Source organism: Sorghum bicolor, chromosome 3, assembly GCF_000003195.3.
Source record: "Sorghum bicolor cultivar BTx623 chromosome 3, Sorghum_bicolor_NCBIv3, whole genome shotgun sequence".
NCBI lineage: Eukaryota > Viridiplantae > Streptophyta > Magnoliopsida > Poales > Poaceae > Sorghum > Sorghum bicolor.
Window position 1 is genome coordinate 57,781,782 of NC_012872.2, and position 23,267 is coordinate 57,805,048.

At 41.2% G+C, this 23,267-nt stretch overlaps 2 protein-coding genes and 1 pseudogene across 2 annotated transcripts; 1 reads left to right on the forward strand and 2 right to left on the reverse strand.

The window, feature by feature from the left end:
- LOC8058238 lies at window positions 2,060-5,403 on the reverse strand (annotated as a pseudogene).
- On the reverse strand, window positions 9,802-14,493 carry LOC8054956 (transcription factor GTE4). The gene is made up of 2 exons (XM_002458191.2): window positions 13,712-14,493; window positions 9,802-10,185 (listed from the first exon to the last, which is right to left on the reverse strand). The coding sequence occupies exons 1-2, from the start codon at window positions 14,384-14,386 to the stop codon at window positions 10,177-10,179; spliced, it is 684 nt and encodes a 227-aa protein (XP_002458236.2). The 5' UTR covers window positions 14,387-14,493; the 3' UTR covers window positions 9,802-10,176.
- On the forward strand, window positions 17,123-22,198 carry LOC8054957 (malate dehydrogenase, mitochondrial). The gene is made up of 8 exons (XM_002456006.2): window positions 17,123-17,410; window positions 18,396-18,782; window positions 18,875-19,048; window positions 19,636-19,804; window positions 19,896-19,957; window positions 20,512-20,636; window positions 20,749-20,866; window positions 21,806-22,198. Exons 1-8 carry the CDS (start codon window positions 17,138-17,140, stop codon window positions 21,944-21,946), a joined length of 1,449 nt encoding a protein of 482 aa, XP_002456051.2. The 5' UTR covers window positions 17,123-17,137; the 3' UTR covers window positions 21,947-22,198.

Sequence of the window (23,267 nt, forward strand, 5' to 3'; positions counted from 1 at the left end):
TGGTTGGTTTTTTTCGTCAGAACGTGCGGTTGTGGGGAGCTTACCGCGAGGGGGGGGGGCGATTAGCCACCGCTGACCATGACTTGTGAGTCTTTTTTAGTTGTAGAGATTGTAGAGATACCAAGGGGTTGTTTAGTTCCTAAAAATTTTTGTAAAATTTTTCAAGATTTTCCGTCACATTAAATCTTGTGTCACATATATGAAGCATTAAATATAGATAAAAAATAACTAATTGCACAGTTTGTCTGTAATTTACGAGATGAATCTTTTAAGACTAGTTAGTCCATGATTAGACAATAGTTATCAAATATAAATAAAAGCGCTATAATAGCTATTTTGCAAAATTTTCTGCAACTAACCATGGCCCAACTTCGTTGAGAGATTTTCTGGATTTTTTTTGGGAGAACCAAGAGGCAAGGATGTCTGGTGGAAAATATTTGTGTTGGCCGGAGTGGGCTAGAGCTTGTGGAAGACCAGGAACAATTGGGTCTTCTGTCTTCTCTAACATCTCCCTTAATATTGATTGATGGCGAGAATTGAGGACTTCCTCAACGCGATCGTTAAGAAACTCTAGGACGGATTGACAAGATGGACATCATGATCTTAATCCAACCGTGTGGGATAATAAGGCCATGTTTGGTTTGGGCTGTTTTTTTAACATATACCATTAAATGTTTGGACACATGTATGGAGTACTAAATATAGATTTTTTACAAAAATTTTTTTATGAAACTATTCAAAAAAAACACACAGCTAGAGAATAATTTACGAGACAATTTTTTAAGTCTAATTAGTTCATAATTAAATATTAATTATTATAATTATAAATATACTATAGTATCAGTTAAACTTTAGCACCTTCAACCAAATGCTCCGTAAAGTTGCAGGTTGACCCGCTATTTTTCAAGGCACTTTGTTTTGCTTTTTCTTTCTTTCCTTTTTTTTAGCTCTTGCATTAGTAATACTAGTGGTGGAGTGGGTAGTTTCTTATTATATGCATGGGTAGTGGTAGTGGGTAGTTTCTTACGGCCTCCATCAAAGATTTGACTCAGATAGAGAGAAAAATTTCTAGGAGTGAATAGGAAATAACATGCATCATATGATTAAATGGAAAGCCTTGAATTAACCAAAAGAGTTTGGAGGCCTGGATTTTAGTGATACCATAGCCATGAATAATGTTGTTTTACTTTGCAAATAGATCTATAGATTGGAAAATGGAGAGGACAGCTTGTGCATAAATATATTGAGGAGGAAATATCTAAGAGGGAAAGTAGGTTTTTGTCAAAGTAATAGCAAGGGTGGATCACAGTTTTGGCAGGGCTTACATTAGTTAGAGAGTGGTATGAAAGGGGTAAAGGCATTGTGGAGAGTGGTAGAGTGACAATATTTTATTTGGGAATTGTGAAGATGTCTGGTTAGAGGAATGTCCTTTAATGATAGCCTTTCAGCCACCAACAGTCATGGGCAGTTGGCTGGGGTCGGTACTAGACTTTACCTCGGTAGTTGTTGGAGCTAAGGGAGGGTACAGTGAGCTGGCCAACGAAACAGGCTTCATCAAGCCCAACCCATTGATGCTAGCATTGTACCTAGACGCCACACATGATCATGACGTATGTTAGAAAGGACCCGATGTTAGAGGAGTTCGCACCCTTGCTCGTCGGTAGTCGGATAGTCGCGTGGATGTCCCTTAAGTGCATGTTGTCACCTTTGGCACCCCCAACTACAAGATGAGGCCCCAGCGGTGGCGGGCCCCTAGCTAGAGGATGAGGATCCAACAGTGATCTCCTGTGAGCTGTGGACACCACCCGTGTGCTCCATTCAGTGGTGGACTCTCCGAAGACACAAACGGAGTATAGCTACCCGCCAGGCTTCGGACCCCCGTTGACCTCACAGGGGGTGCTGGCCCTCCCAGGTCACCACTGGTGGATACCCACCAGCCTATGGATAACGACGACTTCGCCAAACACCGTCTCGATAGCTTCATCAACATAGTGACACGTAAGATGGTAAGAGGGACTCTCTACTGATTCTTGAGTCTCCCAAGCAACCTCCTGCTAATCTAGTGTTGCCATGGCGGAGCAGGCGGTTGGCGGCTCAGAGCCTCTTCCGAGTACCTACTTCCAAACGAGAAGAGATGCTGATCATGCATCGTATGGGCTATACCAAGGGTCTTCTGGGCCAAGACCTGCTTGAACCATTCCACCGACGCCTTGGGTATCCTTGTCAGGTTGTTGTTGTAGTCAACGTAGTAGGTCCAAACCTCACGGCCGTGTACGAGTTCCACTCCCCTCCCAGTTATCGAGCAGTGATCATACGAAGTAGCCATGGACGTTGCAGCCTTCCTTCCTGCAGTGATTCGGGTCGAATAGACGTTGAGGGGCAAGAACAAAGTATTGCTGATGGACAGTGTTGGCTTTGGCTATTCTAGTCAGATGCATGGGCATGGAAGTGGAGCTTCACCTTATTGCATCTAGGAGGTTAGACGTCGTTGTGGTACTGTATCCGTTTATCATCCTGCAGATCATTCTCTAATCTCGAAAACGGATTGTTCGCATCATCCATGCCTGCCATTTAAACACCTCTTATGCTAGTGAATTTTTCGAGGGAGAAACTTTCAACAGCTATTAATACTAGAATCCCTTTTAGCCACTTACCGTTTTCAGTAATGATCACAGGTGGATTTCCATACTTTTCTTTGATTTGCTTCATCAGCTTGAACATGCCCCAGGGTACTGTGTGCAACCATCCTGAGACTGCCTGAAAGTTTATAGACACAGCTGTCAATCTAACATTTGATGACTAGAGGATGGAAACTAGAAGTAGAACAAGTTAGCTGAGGAAATTGTACCGTTTCTCCTATTTCTTTCCATGTCTATAAACTGTAGAGTGGAGACAAAGGAGAGTTCAGTAACTGAAAATAGGGGGAGGGGTGGAATGGGGGTAGACTCACTTGTTTAACAAGACTGACCAGTAGGTATGACTGCAGCATCAGTTTAAGCATCATTCACTACGGGTGTGTTTGGTTGGCAGCCCAGTGTGGCCATGGCTCACTTGGGCCAGTTTTTGGGTATTTGGTTGACTGTACTGGGCCTGTGGCCTAGCTAAACAGAGCCAGCCGTACGCCTGTAGCCTGGCCAGGATTGAACGACCAAATCGGTGGTTCGATCCTAGCCAGGCCAGGGCCAGCTCTTGGCTGAGTTTTCATCACCGCCTGCTATCCCCCCGGTGCTTCTCCTTCTTTCCATCGTCACCGTGCTTCTCCTCCTTTCCAGTAGCGGCAGACGAGCGAGGCGGCGTTGCGGTCCCATGCAGCGGTGAGGAACTCGAGCACGTTCTCCAGCACCTCCTTCTCCGGCGCCCAACCTCCTGCCCCCGCCGCCGTTGTTGGCGCCCCTTAGATCTAGCAAACGGGGACTCGCCGCGCGGCACACGGGGACTGGAGCCGCCCCTCAGATCTGCGTCCTCGTCAACGCTGCCTGGCGCCGGCGAGCGGAGGCCTCTACGGCTGCTGAGCGGAGGCCTCAACGCAGACGAGCAGCTGTGGCTCTGCCTCGCGGTGGCGGCTCTACCTCGCGGAGGCCTCTGTGGTTGCTAAAGGGGATGGGAGGAGGAGGACCGAGGCGGGGACGAGGAAGGGGAGGAGTAGGATAGGGAGCGGAACCGCGCCAAGATCGCTGGCCACTCGCGCGTCGTGAGTGGGGCGGCGCCATGCGGGTCGAGGGTGAGGGCGCGGTCGGCCTCGGCGACGGCGGCGCGGGTGAGCAGGCCGGGGGGCTCGGGCGTCGCGGCACGCGCGCTGGCGTGGAGCCGGGCGGCGCGGGCGAGGAGCCGGGGCGCTTGGGCGCCGCGGCACGCGCGCTGGCGAGGAGCCGGGCGGCGCGGGCGAGGAGCCGGGGCGGTGAAGGAGCCGGAGCGGGTTCTGCCCATAACTTGTTCGAGGCAATGTCTGAGAGAGACAGAGAGGGGTAAACTCACCAACATGAGAAAAAGGTGACAGTATGCAAAGCAAGTGAACCAACCAAACACAAACCCATCCTAGCCTGACTCAAATGCGCAAACAACCAAACAAACATATTTTGGCTTGCTAGAGACAGGCTTATGCTAGCCTGGTTTGGTTGGGCTAGCCAGGCTAATGTAGGAATCGAACCAAACACACCCTACAAGTTTCCTGATCCGCATTCTGTCGTTCCTACTTCCTAACATACAATGTGGTATAGTGGTTTATGCCCACAAAATCTAGTGAGCCTGATAATAACTTCGAAGCCTGACTTGAAAACTGAGGTAGCCTATCCACCCACATGTTTCTGCATGGAAGGAGGATAGTGGCCAAACATTAAGGGATCCAGGAACCTGTATTCACACTTGGAAAATTTCATAATTAATATTATGAGCAGTAGCTATGTATTGCAACTACAGAGGAACTGAACTGACGTAGCTATATCACAATTGTGGTAGATGTATCACCATCCAAGCTCAAAGTCCATTGCTCGTGCTCCTGCCTCCGTGTCCTCATCAACATCTGACAATGGTTCATACCACTTTGAATCAAGTGCAATGCCAATGAGACCTCCTTGTTCTTTCTGCAATGAATACATAAAACCATTTTATGTTTTTTTTTTACTTTTTGATACATCTCGTGGATGAGTTTATAATAAATTACCTTGAAATGCTGCTTATAAGTATGAAAAGCACCAGCATGCGCTAAGAGTATGTTGTGAGCTAGGTTCAGTTGACGATTTTCCCTCCCTACAGAATATATGAGACACCCAGGTGCCTCAATGCCAAGGTCATAGCCATCAATCGCAAAATTATGGGGCTCATTGAAAGTGATCCAGTGTTTCACTCTGTCTCCAAATTCCTTTTGAAGCAAGTACTGGCATAGTATGAAATCATCCCTGCATAATTTAGCTGTCAAACATCAATGAGACCACTTTCCCTCAATCTAGTTTTATGCTATATAGATAGTGTAAACGATGGTTTCCTAAAAAAGGAGGCGATATAATAGTTGCATACACGATTTGGGAGTTTAACCATCCACCATATCTGTCTTCTAATGCTTGCGTAAGGTCCCAGTGAAAGAGTGTTACATATAGTTGTATACCTGGCCCCACAAATATAGAGGAAACCAAATTAAAGAAAGGTAATCAGAAACTGACAGTTGGCAACAATTCAGATTTGAGGCACTGAAATTTAGAAGATGAAATACAACCTTTGTCTAATAGAGTATCTATGAGGCTGTTATAGTAATTCAATCCTTCTTCATTAGGTTCACCAGTTCCATCTAGCAAGAAAAATCATGAACTATGTAGTAAAAATATATATTTTACAAATATTTTTTTATTACATACTTGTAAAGATACGTGAGCATGAGATAGAGAACCGGTATGCATCCATGCCAATGTCCTTAATCAAGTCCACATCTTCCTGCTAGTCAAATGTTAGGCTTGTCGTTTCTGGATAGTTTCAGTGAACCAATATTCTTATTCAGATAAGTACGTCATAGAAGTTAAGCAAATTTGAGAAAATAGTAAAATATTGATGTCTGAAAATCTTATTGTTGACGCAAATGGCGATTCATATTAAGGAAAAGGAAAAAGCCTACGTAACACCCCAAACTATTAAGGGTGGACTACTTCACCCTCCGAACTATAAAACCGGGTATTCTACCCCCTAAACTTTCAAAACCGGTCAAATAACCCCCTAGAGTGGTTTTGGATGGTGGTTTTGTCTTTTTCTTTTTTATTTATTTCCGCTAAATCTTTGAAAATCATAATAAATTATAGAAAAATCATAAAATGAAAATTTCAATTTTTGTGGACTTCTGATGAGTAGATCTACACAGTGAATATATAATATGGTATATTTTAGTATAAAGTTTTTGTTGTAGCTTTAAATCTATATTTTTCTATAATTAAATTGAATAATTGATATATGCAGTTCCTATGATCCAATTATGGTGAAATTTTTATGGTGAGCTCATTATTGTATGCTTGAACTATGGTAAAAGTTTCGTACCTAGTGGATCATGTATAACTTAGTTATCAATTTATTTAGTTTTATTCTTGTTAAATCTATGCTTTATCTATAACTAAGTTATATGTGATCCAATGAGTATGAAATTTTTACCATAGTTCAAGCATATAATAATGAGCCCACCATAAAAATTTTACCACAATTGGACCACAGGAACTGCATATATGAATTATTCAAATTAATTATAGAAAAACATAGATTTAAAGGTACAGCAAAAATTTTGTACTAAAGTATACCATATTATATATTCACTGTGTAGATCCACTCGTCAGGAGTCCAACAAAATTAAAATTTTCATTTTATGATTTTTTTATGATTTATTATGATTTTTCAAAGTTTTAGCAAAAATAAATAAAAAAGAAAAAGACAAAACCACCCTCCAAAACCACTCGAGGGGGTTATTTGACCGGTTTTGAAAGTTCAGGGGGTAGAATATCCGGTTTAATAGTTCGGGGGGTTAAGTAGTCCACCCTAGATAGTTTGGGGGGTTATGTAGACTTTTTTCTTAAGGAAAACCTCTCTTCACTATCCTACTTTTGGAAGCAGCATGCCAGACTAGCAGGTTTTTTTTTGATTGGTTGGTTTGGTAACAAAAATGTCAAAGCACTAGAAAAAGGAGAAAACTACAAGAAGAAGATGAAGGTAGGATAGTTATATCAAATAATAAATAGAATGACTCTTACATACGTGAAAGGAGCAATAAAATGCACACGCCAAAGTTTTATGGCCTGCCATGGAAAATCAGAGCTGCTGGTAGCCTTGCTTCCATGCTCGGCGACAATAACCCATGACAATGTATCGTGTTTGTGCTCAGCCACGTCATGTGGGTTGGTTAGCCCCTCAGGTGCCCTATTTGGTATCTCGTCTGACTAACCTTCTTGTACATAAAATTTTGTCGTTTTGATTGAACGACAGAGCTCTTGCGTTTGCTTCAAAAAATTCAACTTTTTACAGATTAAAAATTGGCAGAGGATGGCCACACGAAAGGTAGGCAACTTTTCAAACAAATGCCAAGAATTCATATATGGAGGGCTTTCATGCTTTCAAAAACAAAAATTTCCAGCTTTAGTAGAACAATGAATGAATTAAATGAAACAGAAGATAACAAAGGCATATACATTGTTTAAAAAAAAAGATAAAGATAACAGAGGCATATATGAATTGTTGACAGTACCTTATACCGACAGTAGTGATCAACAACAACATCTGCATTGCTGAAATCTATCACCCGACCTGCAAAATAAATGCTAATTGAGTCACAATTCTGGACAGATTAGCATCTCATTACTGCACTTTTTGCAACAAAATCCTCATTATCTCACCAGCTCGTCTTGTGACAGTATCCCGTATTGTAGGTCCACGTTGACCCTCGTTGACAGCACCTTAATACTGATAACATATTGACCAGAATCAAACATCAAACTAAGAGCACATCGGTTGAAATCAAAGAGATCACACTGACACCTAGTAAGCTGAAGAAGCGGTGCCAAAGACAAAACCTTGAGGGAAGTCTGCTCTCTTTAGAGCTTCAGCACAAGCAGCGAAGCTGACAAGGACCAATGTCAGAACACCCATGGCGTAATCCTTCAGTTGGTTGCACTGACTAATAGATTTCTTATTCTAAGACTAAGTACAACACATGATATATATATAAATCTTGTTCAGTTGGTGAAGCATGGGAAGCAACTGAAAGGCTGAGCTAGTGAGCTTCACTTGTCTTGGAAGCCCTTTCAATGTACGTCTCTACTAAGTAACTCTTGTGGAGGCCATAGGGTGCAAAATCTCTATCACAGTGGGCAATTAATCAACAAGGGAAGGAAACTACCCCAACTCCGAAACCTATCAAAAAATGGTCCACATCTGAAGTGTAGCAAGCAAGTAGGGCTTTGCTTGGGCTCAACAATTTCAGACAGATTGAGGTTTGCCCAGCACTCCAGCATCCATGCCTTAAATTAAAAGCTACAGTTTGATAGGAAGAGGATTGCTAAGCATTGCTATGGTCATGAGGAACAGATAGCTACGATAATGAAAGTATCGCAATTATCCTGGAAAAAAAGCCACACCTTTCCTTATCCATTTAGTTTGGTAGCGCCACATAAAAATGAAACTTTGTGTCACGAATTCCACAGTGATCTCAACATGATATGTGTGGTGAATAGAAAAGGAGAAAGAGAAAATAAACACAAGATTCTTAACCATAATATAATAAGATACAATTTGTGTCGGTCATTTGCATAGTCACGCGCTAATGGTTTGTTTGCACGGCAGGACCATTCCTGATTCCCTAGATGGTAGTTAGATGACAGTCATAGGAGAGATTTTGGGATAGTGATCCTGACTGCAGCTTGGACTGGCCCAACTGCCCAGTGATGTATTTGAACGTGTTATCACAACTAGAAACACAACCTTTGTCAACAGGCAACAGGGAAGTATAATGGCCAACAGGTAATTGGGGATATGGTGAATGGCCAACGGTTAAGATGTTACCGATAGTTACAAGTTGACCCGTCGGTCTTTATATCAAAAAAAAGCAAACCCGATGGTTGGATGTTGAGCTGTCGGCCATTAGACTTGATGGCTGACTGGGAAAACTAATTCCCGATGGTCCTAGTAAGAGACATGGCAAATGGTTGTAATTCTTAATGGTTTCATGATTCTCGACTGTGTAATAGTGACACAACCGTTGGTTTTTGCATCAACTAGCTAAAGGTACAATCATTTTCCAACGATATAATATAACACATGGTAATTAGTTGGAAATCCAATACAGTGCAACAAATATTATTTGAATTGGTCTAGATATTTCGAGACACATTTTGTATTTTATGAAAAATCGTGGATTACTCAAAATTACTTGTTAATTAAGGTATTTGCGTTTCAAAATTAGACGATTCTCCACGCGTTGCTGCGGAAATGTGTTGCTTTTTAAGGAGGAATTATTTGAGTCATAGTTCTCACTACTTGATTTTGGCTTCTTATGCAACCAAGAACACATGTGAACCTAGTTTCTTATTTGGACCGTAAGATAGACTCATAGACCAAAATTACACATGGTCATAGACCAAGTTCTTAGTTCAGATAGTACATGTATGGTACTCTACGAAGGAAGAAGCAACTCCATCCACACCCACTCTCTGTTCCATGTCTTTGCCTGGATTTGTCTCTCACATGACAGCTGTTATTGTGTGTCGGCGTCTCGATTATGATTATATTCCTGTGGCTTTGGTGTTGTTCTTCCACATTGTGCAGCACCATGCACGATGCCACGCTGCTCGATCTACTCATGATGCCATCTCCCGCTGGCCTGTCATGTGGGCGACGTCTTTCTAGCTAGTCCATGCTGGTGTCCACCGTTCCCCTTCCTCGGCAGACTTGGACTACCTGCAGCGCCGCCGCTGCCATCGCCGAAGCTTTGCAACCCCATGCAATGTTAGCTCACAGGCCGACGGCACGGCGGCGCGTGATAGCTGATGCGAGACAACGCACTGCGCTGTACTTGCTTCTCCTATATATGCCACTAGAGTGGCTTTCAGACCCCCAGTTCCTATTTTTGTCTGCTCATTGGCATAACAATTGCTTTTCCACTCGAGTATAGCACTACTGACGTAGTAAATATGGAAAAGCAATTGTTGAACAAAGACGCTGATAATTCATTGGCACATCCGTGTGGCCTCACTGTATATATTTTTGTCTGCTTATACTTCCAAACCGAATATTATTACCTTTCCGCTCTATTCACCGACCAATCTAGGGAGCATAGACGCATAATTGACAAAGTAAAAACACCTCATAATAAATGAGAAAATTGTTTATCTACATTACAGATGCCATGGAATAGTTAGGGAAACCTTCTCATTCTTCCCTCTGATTCCAGAAGTATTTCAGGGCCAAATTACCCTTGATTTTCAACATATAACAACTAGCAAGGCACCTCCATCAATACCAAAAAAAATTGTTTTAACCAGGAAGGGTTAACCACCGAAATGGCAGATTTTAACCCCAATACAGGTAATATATGATAACTAGTCACTACATCAAGGTACCTTGACAAGGCTTGGAACAGAAAGCTGCTAGTACACAGGAGCCTATCCAGATAAAAACTTGAGTCAACTTTTGATGCAAGGCTCTCCAGTTTGGCATCATTCATGGATCCTGCAGTTAAAGAGGATAAACATTATGTTATAAAAGCTAAAACAAAATCTTTTGACAGTCTTGAAAAAGCATGTGCCCTATACAAATCGATGCATCGGAACATTAGAACATCTTCACCATCTGAAATTAAGACCGTAAAGTTGTTTTCTGGATTCACTTCCCCTTTTAATCAATATCAAGCAAATTCATTTAGACCTTAAAAGCCAAGATACTAATCAGATCTGGTCTCTCAGGTCATTCAGATAGCATGAACCTACAAGTTGGAGCAAGTAAATGGAGAAGATAATAATTTTGCCATATATACTCCAGTGCATTACAAAGATCCAAACATCAGTTGTACAGGGTGACTAAGGATGCAAGTGGGTATGCAATGGTGTTTTGTGATTTCAGCCAACTTAGTTCATTTCTCCCCCTAAATTAATTAGGTGCCATTGTCATTCTAGTTCATTTTATCATGTGAAACCTGCATCCCTAGTGGTGACATACATATTCACATCTGTTCCATCTAATAATAATGCCATTAACTACTATTAATTATCCTTTTTATTATGGTCACATAAATTCATTAGTCTTCAAAGCAAACATAACTAGAGTAATAAAGTAAGGCCATTCAGGGACAAGTTCTGAGCAGAAAATATAAATGATTTAGAGATTACATTCAAGCATAGTATTTTGATAACACAATGCCACAAAATGCTGAACAGAAAATATGAGAATTATACAGTACAGTCAAGCATAATATATTGCTTAGAGAAATTTGTAATACGTTAAGCGCTCCTTATGAATGTAACTATCTTGCCTTCAAAAAACTGCAATGTCCACATTCCAGATTTCTATAGAACATCTATATCGGAACAGTTGCTTAGAGAAATTTGTAATGCGTTAAGCGCTCCTTATGAATGTAACTATCTTGCCTTCAAAAAAGTGAAAAACTGCAATGTCCACATTCCAGATTTCTGTAGAACATCTATATCGGAACAGTTATTCCCAAAATGACATGAAATGTCACATCATTTGCTTAAAACTCCAGAACCACCATGTTGCAGTAGCCAATAACTATTGATTCATTGCATAAAAGCTATTTATTGCCTGCCATCATCCATCTACTATATGTGCACTATTAAAATCAAAAGAAACGAGAAATATGCTCTGCTATTGATACAACAAATTTAAAGTTCATTTAATTTAGTTGATTTAATTTTTAAATCGCAAACTGACAGTGTGTCACTTAAGCATTTTATTACTTACTGAAACTAACTAGTTGATACTTATTTCTATTTCTACCTTTATGTCATGATTCAAACGGTATTCTTGAGAAATGCCTAAGAAAACTGCAAGTTTGAGACATGACACATGAGACTGAATCTGTGCCTTGCTTTGTAACAAGCAGATTGTGTAAGTATAAAGTACCGCACACCCATGGACATAAAGACTCTTGCTTTATGTCTGTTTAACCTAAAACCAATTTATTCCTTCTTAATGCAGTGACAGGAAGTTCTCCTGCCTGTTCAGAATACGAAGTCCAGGAGAAAGGGTGAGGCATCAGATAATATGTCAGATGGATACTGCTAAAAGCCAATACAACTGAATCTGCGTGTTAAGAATATGAAGTCGATCGGAGAAAGGATGAGGCATCAGATAATATATCAGACGGATACTGCTAAAACAATACAACTGGGTCTGCAGACTAGATCAACAGTTGATGCTCCCTTAGGAAGTTATGAGTGAAGTTGGAGAAAGGGCTCAAATTGTGAGAGAACATTCAGCAAACGAGACTGATCCTCTGTATTTATCATTGACTGCTTAACAAAATAAAAGTTGATGATACGGTGTACATCCTTAGGAGGTGAAAAACATCTGGTGTTTAATTTGGCGGACCCTGATTATGGCTTCTTTAAAGATAAAACAGTAAGCAATGTGTTTCTAGGGATCAGTAAACATACTTAACCTCAAAATCTTGTAAAACATTTGGGGTGGGGGGTGGGGGGAGAAGAGAGGAAGGAAGTGGCATCCATTTGGTCAAAGAAAAAGGTTGAGAAAAAAGAAAGAAAATAGACACTTCAATAAGAGTTGTTATATAATGTATGATCCAGCACCCTCAATTTGGTAATTCTTATAAATATTAGTGCACAACTATTACGTGCTACATGCAAAAATAAGAACAGTACATGAACAGGGGTATACATGTATTAGCCAATCAATACAACAACAATTTGATACATGTAATGAACAGGCAAATCAACCAATTAAGATGGCTAATTTTGGCAAACTTACTAGGATAAAATCAGAAATAGGGGGAGAAATGTGAAGTTAGGGGGGGGGGGGTGTTCCTCGAACATGCAAGAGAGCAACGCATCTGTATTAAAGAGAGAAAGGAGGGGGGAAAGAAACCCCATACAAGGCAACCTACTTACCTCAAATAGGAGGTAAAAGAATGCTGCAAGAAAACCATTAATAAAAGAGTTTGACAACCATAAAAGGTTTACAATCACAGATCGAGCATAGAAGTAATATTATTCTATAGTTTATTAATGAGTCAGTATTCTTTTAGCACCTAATTGTGAAGGAATATTACACTAGCTGCACTCTTGCATGGCCATTTAGGCTATAGTTTATGCAACAATAAAAATGGCCATTTAGGCTAGTTCAAGCATCAAATCAGCCAGCCAACATGATGTGTTATGCTTCTTAACTACGGACACTCATTTCTCATACACTTTAGGAGGAAGTTCAAAGTTCATACAGTGTATGCTCACCGAAGCATGACACTGGACACTGATGAAAAAGAATATAGCGCAACTACATCAGAGCTTTTTATATTCACACCAAAAAAAACTACATCAGAGCTTTGGGTGACATTTAAGAATTCAACATGTTCTACAATATATATACCTCTAAAGAATTGTTGACTCCTGCCAAGTCACTTACATGGCTTGTTTAGATCAAGTTTTATCCAACATAACATATTAATGAAAACTGCATAAGGATTTTCCATTCCATATCTCACTCGACAAACAAGCATGGTTGGAGGAACAGAATAAAATAAAAAAAAAATCCATTTTTCCTGAGCGGTGGACAATAATCTACAATCCTAACGCTAGTTGCAGCAAGGGTGCCTGGATCCACAGATGGCAAAATTCTTGATCCCATCTCCAATTAATTTTCAATCTACAGATCGATGATCATGGACCACCAACCAGAATTCAATAGAGGAATTCCAGAAAGTACAACACAACACAATCCAAAAACCAAAACATTCAACTATGAACTATCAGTTCGGAACCATAATTCTTCACACTGGAGAATAGTCCTGTGTGTAGCTACATCATCGAAATGTGGCCAATCATCCATACAACACTATACCCTAGAATTATCACAGACAGCCATCATCGCTGACTCTCATTCAGAAAAGAATGCATTTGGGCAGAAGTTTGCTAAAGATTGCTGAACTATAAACGCAATGTCCAGTGAATGCTAAAGCACGAAATCAAAGAGTGAACTTGACCAGAATAGCCACAAGAATTACCTGCATCGGGGAGTCGGCGCCATGCTCTGGGTCTGGGACCAGCAGGTCAAGCTCATCCAGCGCCGCGGCATCCGCCTTGCCCGCCATCTTGCCCTTTTTCTTCCGCAGGCGCACATCCCGCTTCTCGGGGACCCGGGCCACCGGCAACCGCGGCAGCTTGTCGTCCGGCGGGAGCGGGTGCGGGAGCTCCGCTTCGATGGAAGCCCACCTGGCCTCGAATATCCCGGAGAGTTCGGCGGCGCTCTCGTAAACGGGGTCGCCCTCGTCGTTATATGACATGGCGTTCCGGAACGTGAGGCGGACGTCGTCCGCGAACGCGGTTGGGTAGACGTAGCGGCGGCGCTCAAGGCGGCGGAGCACGGTGCCGAGATCCATGGGGTCGGCGACGACGGTGTAGTAGTCGCGGAGGCCGAGGGCGCGCGCGTCTACAGGGGCGTCGAAAACCCACCCGTCGTCGTGCCGCAGTAGGTCGTCCAGGAGCGCACGGCAGCGTCCGAACGCGCGGCTGAGATCGTAGCAGCTGCCGGCGCCGCCTCCTGCCGCGCCGCCCCCAGGAGACGGAGCCGAAGCGGGAGCGGAAGCTGGAGCCGACGCCGCCGCCGCCGTCCGCGGCCGCGGCCGCGGGTACCTGGGCTCCGAGGCAAAGCCGGGCGGCGGGCGCTTTGGACGCGGCATCGGGAGGGGTTTGGGCGATTTCAAGTTTGGGCGAATACCACAGACGACTCTAACCCTACCGGAGCCCTCCGGGCCCGTTTTCTGTGGGTTGTGGTCGTCAGCCACTAGTCAACAAGAAATCTCCATTTTATGCCAACAAAATTGACCACAACTCTAAAGTCTAAACCCTACGGGAGCTCCTCCGGGCCCACGTTTTCTGTGGGTTGTGGGGGCCAGTCGGCAGCCACTAGTCAACACGAAATCCCCATTTTATTAAACCAAAATTGGCCAAAGGACATTGAAAATGAAAACGAAAACGATCTCTCTTTATTAGTAGACACTGAAAATAGTGATATTTGCTTTGTCCCATTTACTGGTGGACATTGGGAAAAAAAACAGTTCTGTAAGAAGCGATGAATCTTGTCGTGCTTGGAATTGCTAGGGTCTGGGCAATCGTCCGCAATGCTTCAAGTAGATGTTGGGTCTGGCTAATATGGTGACGAAAGATGGTGAAGAAAAAGGGAGACTTGCTATGTTTTGGCGGAGAGGTATTGATATGATGTTACGGTTTTTGTTTTCTAAAATATCACATTGACGTAGATGTCAAGGAGGAAAATGGAAGTGAATGTAGATTCATTGGAGTGTATGGGAAGGCCCACGTTGAGCACAAGGAGAGGACCTAGGAGATGATGCGTCTCTAATATCGTCCTAGCCAAAGCCATGGCTAATGGTAGGGGATTTCAACAAGATTTTGTTTTCACATAAGAAACAAGGTGGAAGTTAGAGAAATCAACAACACATGTCATGGCCAATTTGAAAGAGAAACACAATGGGATAGTGAACCAAAAGTGGGTTGATTTGTGCAAGCCCAATACATGTCATGGCTAATTTGAAAGAAAAACACAGTGGTACTGCGTGCTTCCAATATGTGAATATGCGATGATTTGGGCCTGCACAGATTTGGGCTAAGGAAAATGAAAGACCACACAGAAACTTGTCTGATAGTAGCGCTAAACAAACATCAATTTAGCGAAAAAACGTGCTATTAGCCGCTAGCGGAGAGATCTTGTAGCACCAAATATGGCATCGCTTAGCGCCTAACCTCCCCAAACGCTATAGCCCACTAAAGCTATCGGTAAATCCCGCTATTTAGAACATCTGTATTGCTATTTAGAACATACCGTATTGCTAGTCAAGAAATGCTTCAACGGAAAAAGAGCAGGAAAGGAAACATAGCAAAAGTAGGAAGCATTAGTATAAGGAGGAAGCAACCCGGCGTAGAGGTCGTTCTTGCTCTACCATTGCAGGCCTGTCCAGGTTGATCCTCTCATGGCTCTTGCTCGTCGGTTTTAGTGAAACGGAAGCCTTGGACAAATGCCAACAATTGCTTTTTTTTTCTTTATAAAAAGTTATTTAGCCTAGTGGTTATAAATGTCTCGTTAAGTTTTAGGTTGAACTCTTTACGGAAGCAAATATTAATTTAACAACATGGTTTGCATGCGTGCATTTATATGCACGTATGTTATAAGTGTATGCGTTGTGTTGAATAATTGTAAAAAGAATTGCTCGTTTTTGAGTGAAGCGAAGGCCTCGGATGGATGCCACGTTAACATTAAAAGTAACAGTGCTAGATTACGGAACATATACTCCTTTTCAATGGTATTTGACGGCACGATGAACTTTTGATGGTATTTTCTGAATCTCGCGTTCTTTTTCCTCCTTATTGCTTTTACTAGCAAATATGCCCGTGGGTTGCAACGGGAGAAATCAAATGAATGTTACATATCTATTTATATTTATCATTTTTATAAAATTTAAAATCTATAATTTATTTTATTGATAATCATGACATCTATGGTATTAGATAGTTAATATTTACAATAATATGTAGCTCGGAGACATATTTATTTCATAATAAAAATAGAAATTAGTCAAACCTTGTTTTACACTAATATTACATCTTAATATACCTTAGTATTATATTAAAATATGAGGAGTTTGTTGCTAGCTTTATTTTTTTATTTAGATTAGGATTTCTATAAAATATGATATATCAGTTAAATGTATGTAGATTATGAACACATGAGCTTATGAAGTGTTCATATGGCATAACAACACATCGTGCGAAGGTAGCGGAAGCATCCTTAAGCATAAATTTAGATAAATTAGTAAATCAGTGAGATATGCAGGAATGATGCTAAAACTTTTACCACAAATCAAGCATCACATTAAATAGGCTACCATAAAATGTTCATAATAATTGGAGTGATAACTACAACTTCAATTTTACACTAAAAAGCATAGGCAAACATCTCCAGCAAAAAATGTACTAAAAATTATGATATTTTTTGTTTACTGTATGGATCTATATATGTGGAGCTAAACAAATTTGTTTTGTAATTTTTAGATTTTTCTATAAACTACTACGCATTTATCACTTTTAAATCGATCAAATTTACACTAAAAAGCATAGACAAACATCTTCAATAAAAAATGTACTAAAATTTATAATATTTTTTTATTTACTTCATGATCTACATACGTGGAGTTGAACAAAATTTGTTTTATAATGAACAAAATTTGTTTTATAATTTTAAGATTTTTAACCCCAGGCATCCAAACACCGTGCTCGGCCCTAGGTGTCAGCGGCATATCACGTGACTCTCGCCCCCGTTCCTCCTCCTCCCTACACCCAAATCTGTGCACTTCGCAATCCAGCAGAGTCCACACGCTCCGCTGCAGGCGGCGGGGCCAGGCTCAGAAGCGAAGGGGATGGAGGACACAGTAGCGGAGAAGAAACCCCGGACCGCCGGCGATAGAGATGGAGACGGCTGCAATGGCGAGCCGTCCGGCACCGCAGAGAGCGGCGGCTTGGCGCCAGACTGGTGGAGAGGCTCCCCGAGGCGCTGCTGGTGGAGGTGCTGGCCGTCTCGACCTCGACGACGCTTGCTCCGCCGCTGCGTCCTGCCGCTCGCTCCACGCCGCCGCCAACGTCGCCCTCTCCGCCCTCGACCTGTCCATGAGCTTCACCCTCTCAAAAAAAAAGTAAACGGATAAACACTTTGCACCTAAACCTCTATACTTTTTTTTATTCTCAAAATGTTTTGATGTGTATAGAAGATTTTATATTAGGAACCATAGAAAAAATTTTATTTTTCTCTTCTACCCGTTTCTACACGGAGCCGGAGGTGGAGGCCGGGCTGGACCGAAATTTTCATGATTAAGTGTTAGGGACAAGAGGTATAATAAAAGTTCATTAGACCGGAAGTCCGGAACTCTTTTAGAAAATAAAAACAAATATACATCTATAACTCTTATAAAGTTAAACCCCACTAGATGAATTTTCTCTTCATGCAAGGTGTCCACATCATTCCCCACTAAGTGACCCACTAAATATTTTATCTCTTCATGCAATATGTCCACATCATTCTCCACTAAGTCCATGTCATTCCATATTAATTATAAAAAATAACAACGTCATCTATATCATGTGAAATACTTTAAATCTTTAATATATTCACATACAAGTCATGTACATACATTATTTGTTTCATCACCAATTAATTCCTCTATAATGTAATCAAATATTAGTTTTTGTTTTATTAGCTTAGCAATTTTTTATTAGATCTAATACAATAAAATACATGCAAGTCAAATTCATATGTATACATACATAATAGACTAAATACCGTATAGTAGTGCTATGTATATAATGATTTATTTTTAAGAAAATCCTGTAGCAACGCGCGGGGAATTCACTCGGTATCATAGACGAATGAATGATACATATATCTAAAAAGAGAAAATATGGATATACCATATACAAATGGATCATATACATATATAAAAAAGGCATATAAAATGTAGTCAGTGTTAGGCCCGTAACCCCAATACTATAATCCTTGTGAGCTACTATCCGCATAGTAAATTTATGTATTAAAACATCTTAGAATTTAGAATGAATTAGAACGAACGGACTAGTTTGCTCTGTTTAATCTTTTCTTCTGCCTTTTTTTTATATAAAATAAAGGTTTTGAAACCCAAGCAGCGACCCGAAATTCCTCTTCGATTCCATCCCATCCCATCCCATCCCACATCGAGTACTCCCCCAGTCCCCCTTTCGCCTTCGTCCTCCGATCCCAGATCTCAAGCCCCGCCGCAGAACCCAAGCCCCAACTCCACGATGAGGCCGTCGCTGCTGAGATCCACGTCCCAGCTCCTCCGCCGCCGGAGCTACTCCTCCGCATCCGGGCAGCCTGAGCGGAAGGTGGCCATCCTCGGCGCGGCGGGCGGCATCGGGCAGCCGCTGTCGCTGCTCATGAAGCTCAACCCACTCGTCTCGTCGCTCTCGCTCTACGATATTGCCGGCACCCCAGGTGTCGCGGCCGACGTCTCCCACATCAACTCCCCCGCCCTGGTTACTATCGCCCTCCTCGTCACGCGCTCTGCCACTCGATTCAGCGGGGTCTGTGTAGTACTGACAGAGCTTGTGTTTTGGGGTTTGCGCAGGTGAAGGGCTTCATGGGAGAGGAACAGCTTGGGGAAGCGCTAGAGGGCTCCGACGTGGTAATCATCCCGGCTGGCGTGCCGAGGAAGCCCGGCATGACCAGGGACGACCTCTTCAATATCAACGCTGGCATCGTTAAGAACCTCAGCGCCGCCATCGCCAAGTACTGCCCCAATGTAAGGTCCTTACGGTGGTTCCGTGTCTCGCTTGATTAATTGCTCTGGATCCCGCTGGTGCAGTCTCACTACAGATACCTCTACTGATTGTTCGAGATTTGGGCACTACATTCAGCTGTACAAATGGAAAAGTTGATCAGAATTCTTTATGGGATCTTGAGAGGATACTTTCCTTATTCCACTGTAGCATATATTAGCCTAAGATTGAGTGTTACCATCGTTTTGGTTATGCTATTATCCATTAAAATTGCCATTTTATCTATTTTTTTTAGTATTTTATTGTGCTATGGAACATTTTTGTGAAGGTTGTTCCAAGTTTTCATTTATGTACTCATCTATTTGTCTCAGCATTTGTTGTACCATGTGGTGGAACCATGTAGTTTCAAATATCTATTTTAAATCATTGAGTATTTTGTGCCTCCAGAATCATCTCTATTAATATAAGGTTACACAGTTTCTTCAGGAGAATAGTATTACCTATTTTCTATTATGGTGAATGATATGTTGACAATACTCTGCTAAGTTTCAGTGCAATTTTGACTCACGCTGTCACACATCTTATGGTGTCTTTTTTTCCCCCTATGTAGGCCCTTGTCAACATGATCAGCAACCCTGTGAATTCAACTGTACCAATTGCTGCTGAGGTTTTCAAGAAGGCTGGGACATATGATGAGAAGAAGTTGTTTGGCGTGACCACCCTTGATGTTGTTCGCGCCAAGACTTTCTATGCCGGGAAGGCTAATTTACCAGTAACCGGTAATAATTGAAGGTTTACTTAAAAGTTGTGGAAATAAAGAAGTATGGTTTTAACAATTTTCTCTCTCTATTCCTATGTTTCCCTCCACAGATGTGAATGTCCCTGTTGTTGGCGGTCATGCGGGTATCACCATCCTGCCATTGTTCTCACAAGTAATTGGCTTTGATACTTTTTCTTAAAATCAACCTTTTTCATGCCTTGTATATTATTAATCCTCAGTTAGAAATTATAAATGAGATCTGAAATGAGTAGCATGTTTTTTTCCGTCCATTATTCGGTAACATTTTATTATATCTTGTATGTCTATCATGCCAAGATAGAAAAAATATGTTCATTTACCTTAGTGAGAGTAACATCTAGGTTTATTATGCATTAAATGCAAATGTATTACTATCTCTTGCTGGAATTAATTGACGTTGCACAGCCAAACTCACTTGCTGTTAGCTATATCTGGCTGTCCGGATTCAGGAACATCAAATAACACTTAACATATGGAGTATATATTCATACTTTTAGTTGATAATATTAGAAGCTGTCATAACTTACTTGCCTTAGCATGAATAGGAATACAAATACAGCTTACCTCTGGCTAACTTTCTTTTGTCCATTGTGAACCATGGTATTCATGCCATGGCTAAACAGTGTGCTTTTATTTTTCAACTATAACTTTAAGAACCTGATTCTAGGAGGTTTTCCTTTGAAATAGGCCACCCCTGCAACCAACTCATTGTCTGATGAAGACATCAAGGCTCTCACCAAGAGGACACAGGATGGTGGGACTGAAGTTGTTGAGGCAAAGGCTGGGAAGGGCTCTGCAACCTTGTCCATGGCGTAAGTCAGAAAATGATGGAGAAAAACTATGCACTCTGCACATTTCTTACTACTGTCTAGCTAAATATTTATTTTTGCCTTTATACTAATCAATATTTTCATACCGTTGCAGGTATGCTGGCGCTGTTTTTGCAGATGCATGCTTGAAGGGTCTCAATGGAGTTCCGGATATCGTTGAGTGCTCTTTTGTTCAATCAACTGTAACAGAGCTTCCATTCTTTGCGTCCAAGGTACATGCATATTTACTTCCTTGTGGTTGCAGTTATGATACACTGTATCATCTCATCAATTATGTGCTGCATTGTGCCACCGTTTTCCTTAATGGCAGTTGGTTATCCTAGTTCATCTTTTACTTTTGCTTGGCTTGTTCAGTTCATCAGTTGCATGGTTGAATCCTAGTTTTTTGTTTGTTTACTAAAAGCAAACATTTAAGGATGAATTTGATCTAGCTAGGCATCTTTCCTAATTGAAGAAAGGTACATTTTTGAGGCAAAAATGCAATGCAGGTGTCCTTTAATTTTTACCTTTTTTTGAAATGAAATATGTTATTCCCTGTTTTATTTTTGATTGATCGTGTGGTTAAACCTTTTGACCTTTTGGTACATGGAGTGATATTTGTGGCCATAGTGGCCTTGGATATGTTTTCACACACTGGATGCACTTGCATGGAATGTACATTTGGTGTCTGGTGCTATGCGCTATGACAACATCACAAGTACCACATCTGATTTGTACCAAGTCTTCACCATAATGGCATTAATTTTCCTTTCGTGTTATAGCTATGTAGTGCACAAATTGTGCAAGCAACAACAGTTTTTGGAAATCTCTGGATCATTATATGCTTTCTCTGGTAAAAAATATGACTTGAAAAATCATATGTGTAGATTTATCTTGAATCATACTTTCATAATATCACAAATTTATTAGATTTTATAATGCCATGTGAGATGGTAAATCTTTGTAAAATGTACTGGTCAAAGTTAGTCACTACAGAGTACAGACTATGCCATGTTGTGAACAAGTATTCAAACCAGATAGTATTTTCCTTGTTGGTACTTGGTAGTGTACTTTTTGGGACTTTTACCTTGTAGTCACTGTGATATATTTGTGCTGTAGAAATCTTAAATTTGAGCCATAGATTCAAAACGTTGAGCCTTTTGATGTTACAGGTGAGGCTTGGGAAGAATGGAGTTGAGGAAGTGCTTGGGTTGGGCGAGCTGTCGGACTTTGAGAAAGAAGGGTTGGAGAAGCTCAAGAGCGAGCTCAAGTCTTCAATTGAGAAGGGTATCAAGTTTGCAAATGAGAACTAGACAAGGCCATTTTGCAGATTATAGCACCAATTGAGACCTGTAGTTACCGGATGTTCTGATTTCATTCTACCCTTTTCTGCCCCTTTTGTGAGGGAGTGGAAGGATCTAAGCTCTCGTACAATAAAAAACCTGGTGGCTTTTATTGCCAGGCAACATATAGCTTGCGACATAGAGATGTCAAGTTTTGAACTGAACCAGTTGTTTATGAGCTTTCTGCCTTTTAATCGACGGTGCTGTCTTGTGTGTGTATTAGCAATTTGGCATTGCAATTTGCAAGCTGCGACCAGCGATGAATAAAAAAATTCTACTCAATGGGTAGGGCTGGACTATTTACTCTACGGCTCGAGCGGGCTCAAGTTTTAGCGCAGATATGCAGCAGCAGCTCAAAGCCATCAGATAACCATGGAGGGAAAAGTCCATGAAAGCCGAAGGGGGTGTTCCCGCCCATTTGACCATTTCTATCTGTTTTCATCTCGCCAAACCTGCTCTCTAATCGCTACTGTATCAGACTACCTCCGTGGAAATTGGAATAAGGTTGAGAGCAAGCCGCAGCTCCTAAACCATAGGCCCTTCTATCATCGAATGGTGAGTACCTTTGTTTTTCTTTTCTTTCTTTTCCTCTTTTTTCTTAGGCCCTGTTTAGTTCCCCATCCAAAAATATTTCATCCATCCCATCGAATCTTTAGACACATGCATAGAACATTAAATATAGATAAAAAAATAAACTAATTACACAGTTTAGTTGAGAATCACGAGACGAATCTTTTAATCCTAGTTACTCCATGATTAGCTTTAAGTGCTACAGTAACCCACATATGCTAATGACAGATTAATTATGCTTAATAAATTTGTCTTGCAGTTTCCTGACGAGCTATGTAATTTGTTTTTTTATTAGTTTCTAAAAACCTCTCCCGACATTCTTCCGACACATTCGATATGACACCTAAATTTTTTTTTTCCCCAATCTAAACAGGCCCTTACAAAATTAGCTTCGGTTGCTATCAGCGTGGGATTGCTTTTCTTTTCTTTATTTATTTTTCCTTAGAAAATTAGCTTCTGTTGCTATCAGTGGGATTGGTCCCTATAGGCCTTGTCTTGTTTAGTTCCCAAAAAATTTTGTCAAAACTTCTAGATTCTCCTCACATCGAATCTTGCGACACATGCATGAAGTATTAAATATAAATAAAAACAAAAACTAATTACATAGTTTGCTTATAAATTGCGAGACAAATTTTTTAAGCCTAATTACTCTATAATTAGACAATATTTGTCAAATAAAAATAAAAGTGCTTCAGTAACTAAAATCTCAAAATTTTGCCAA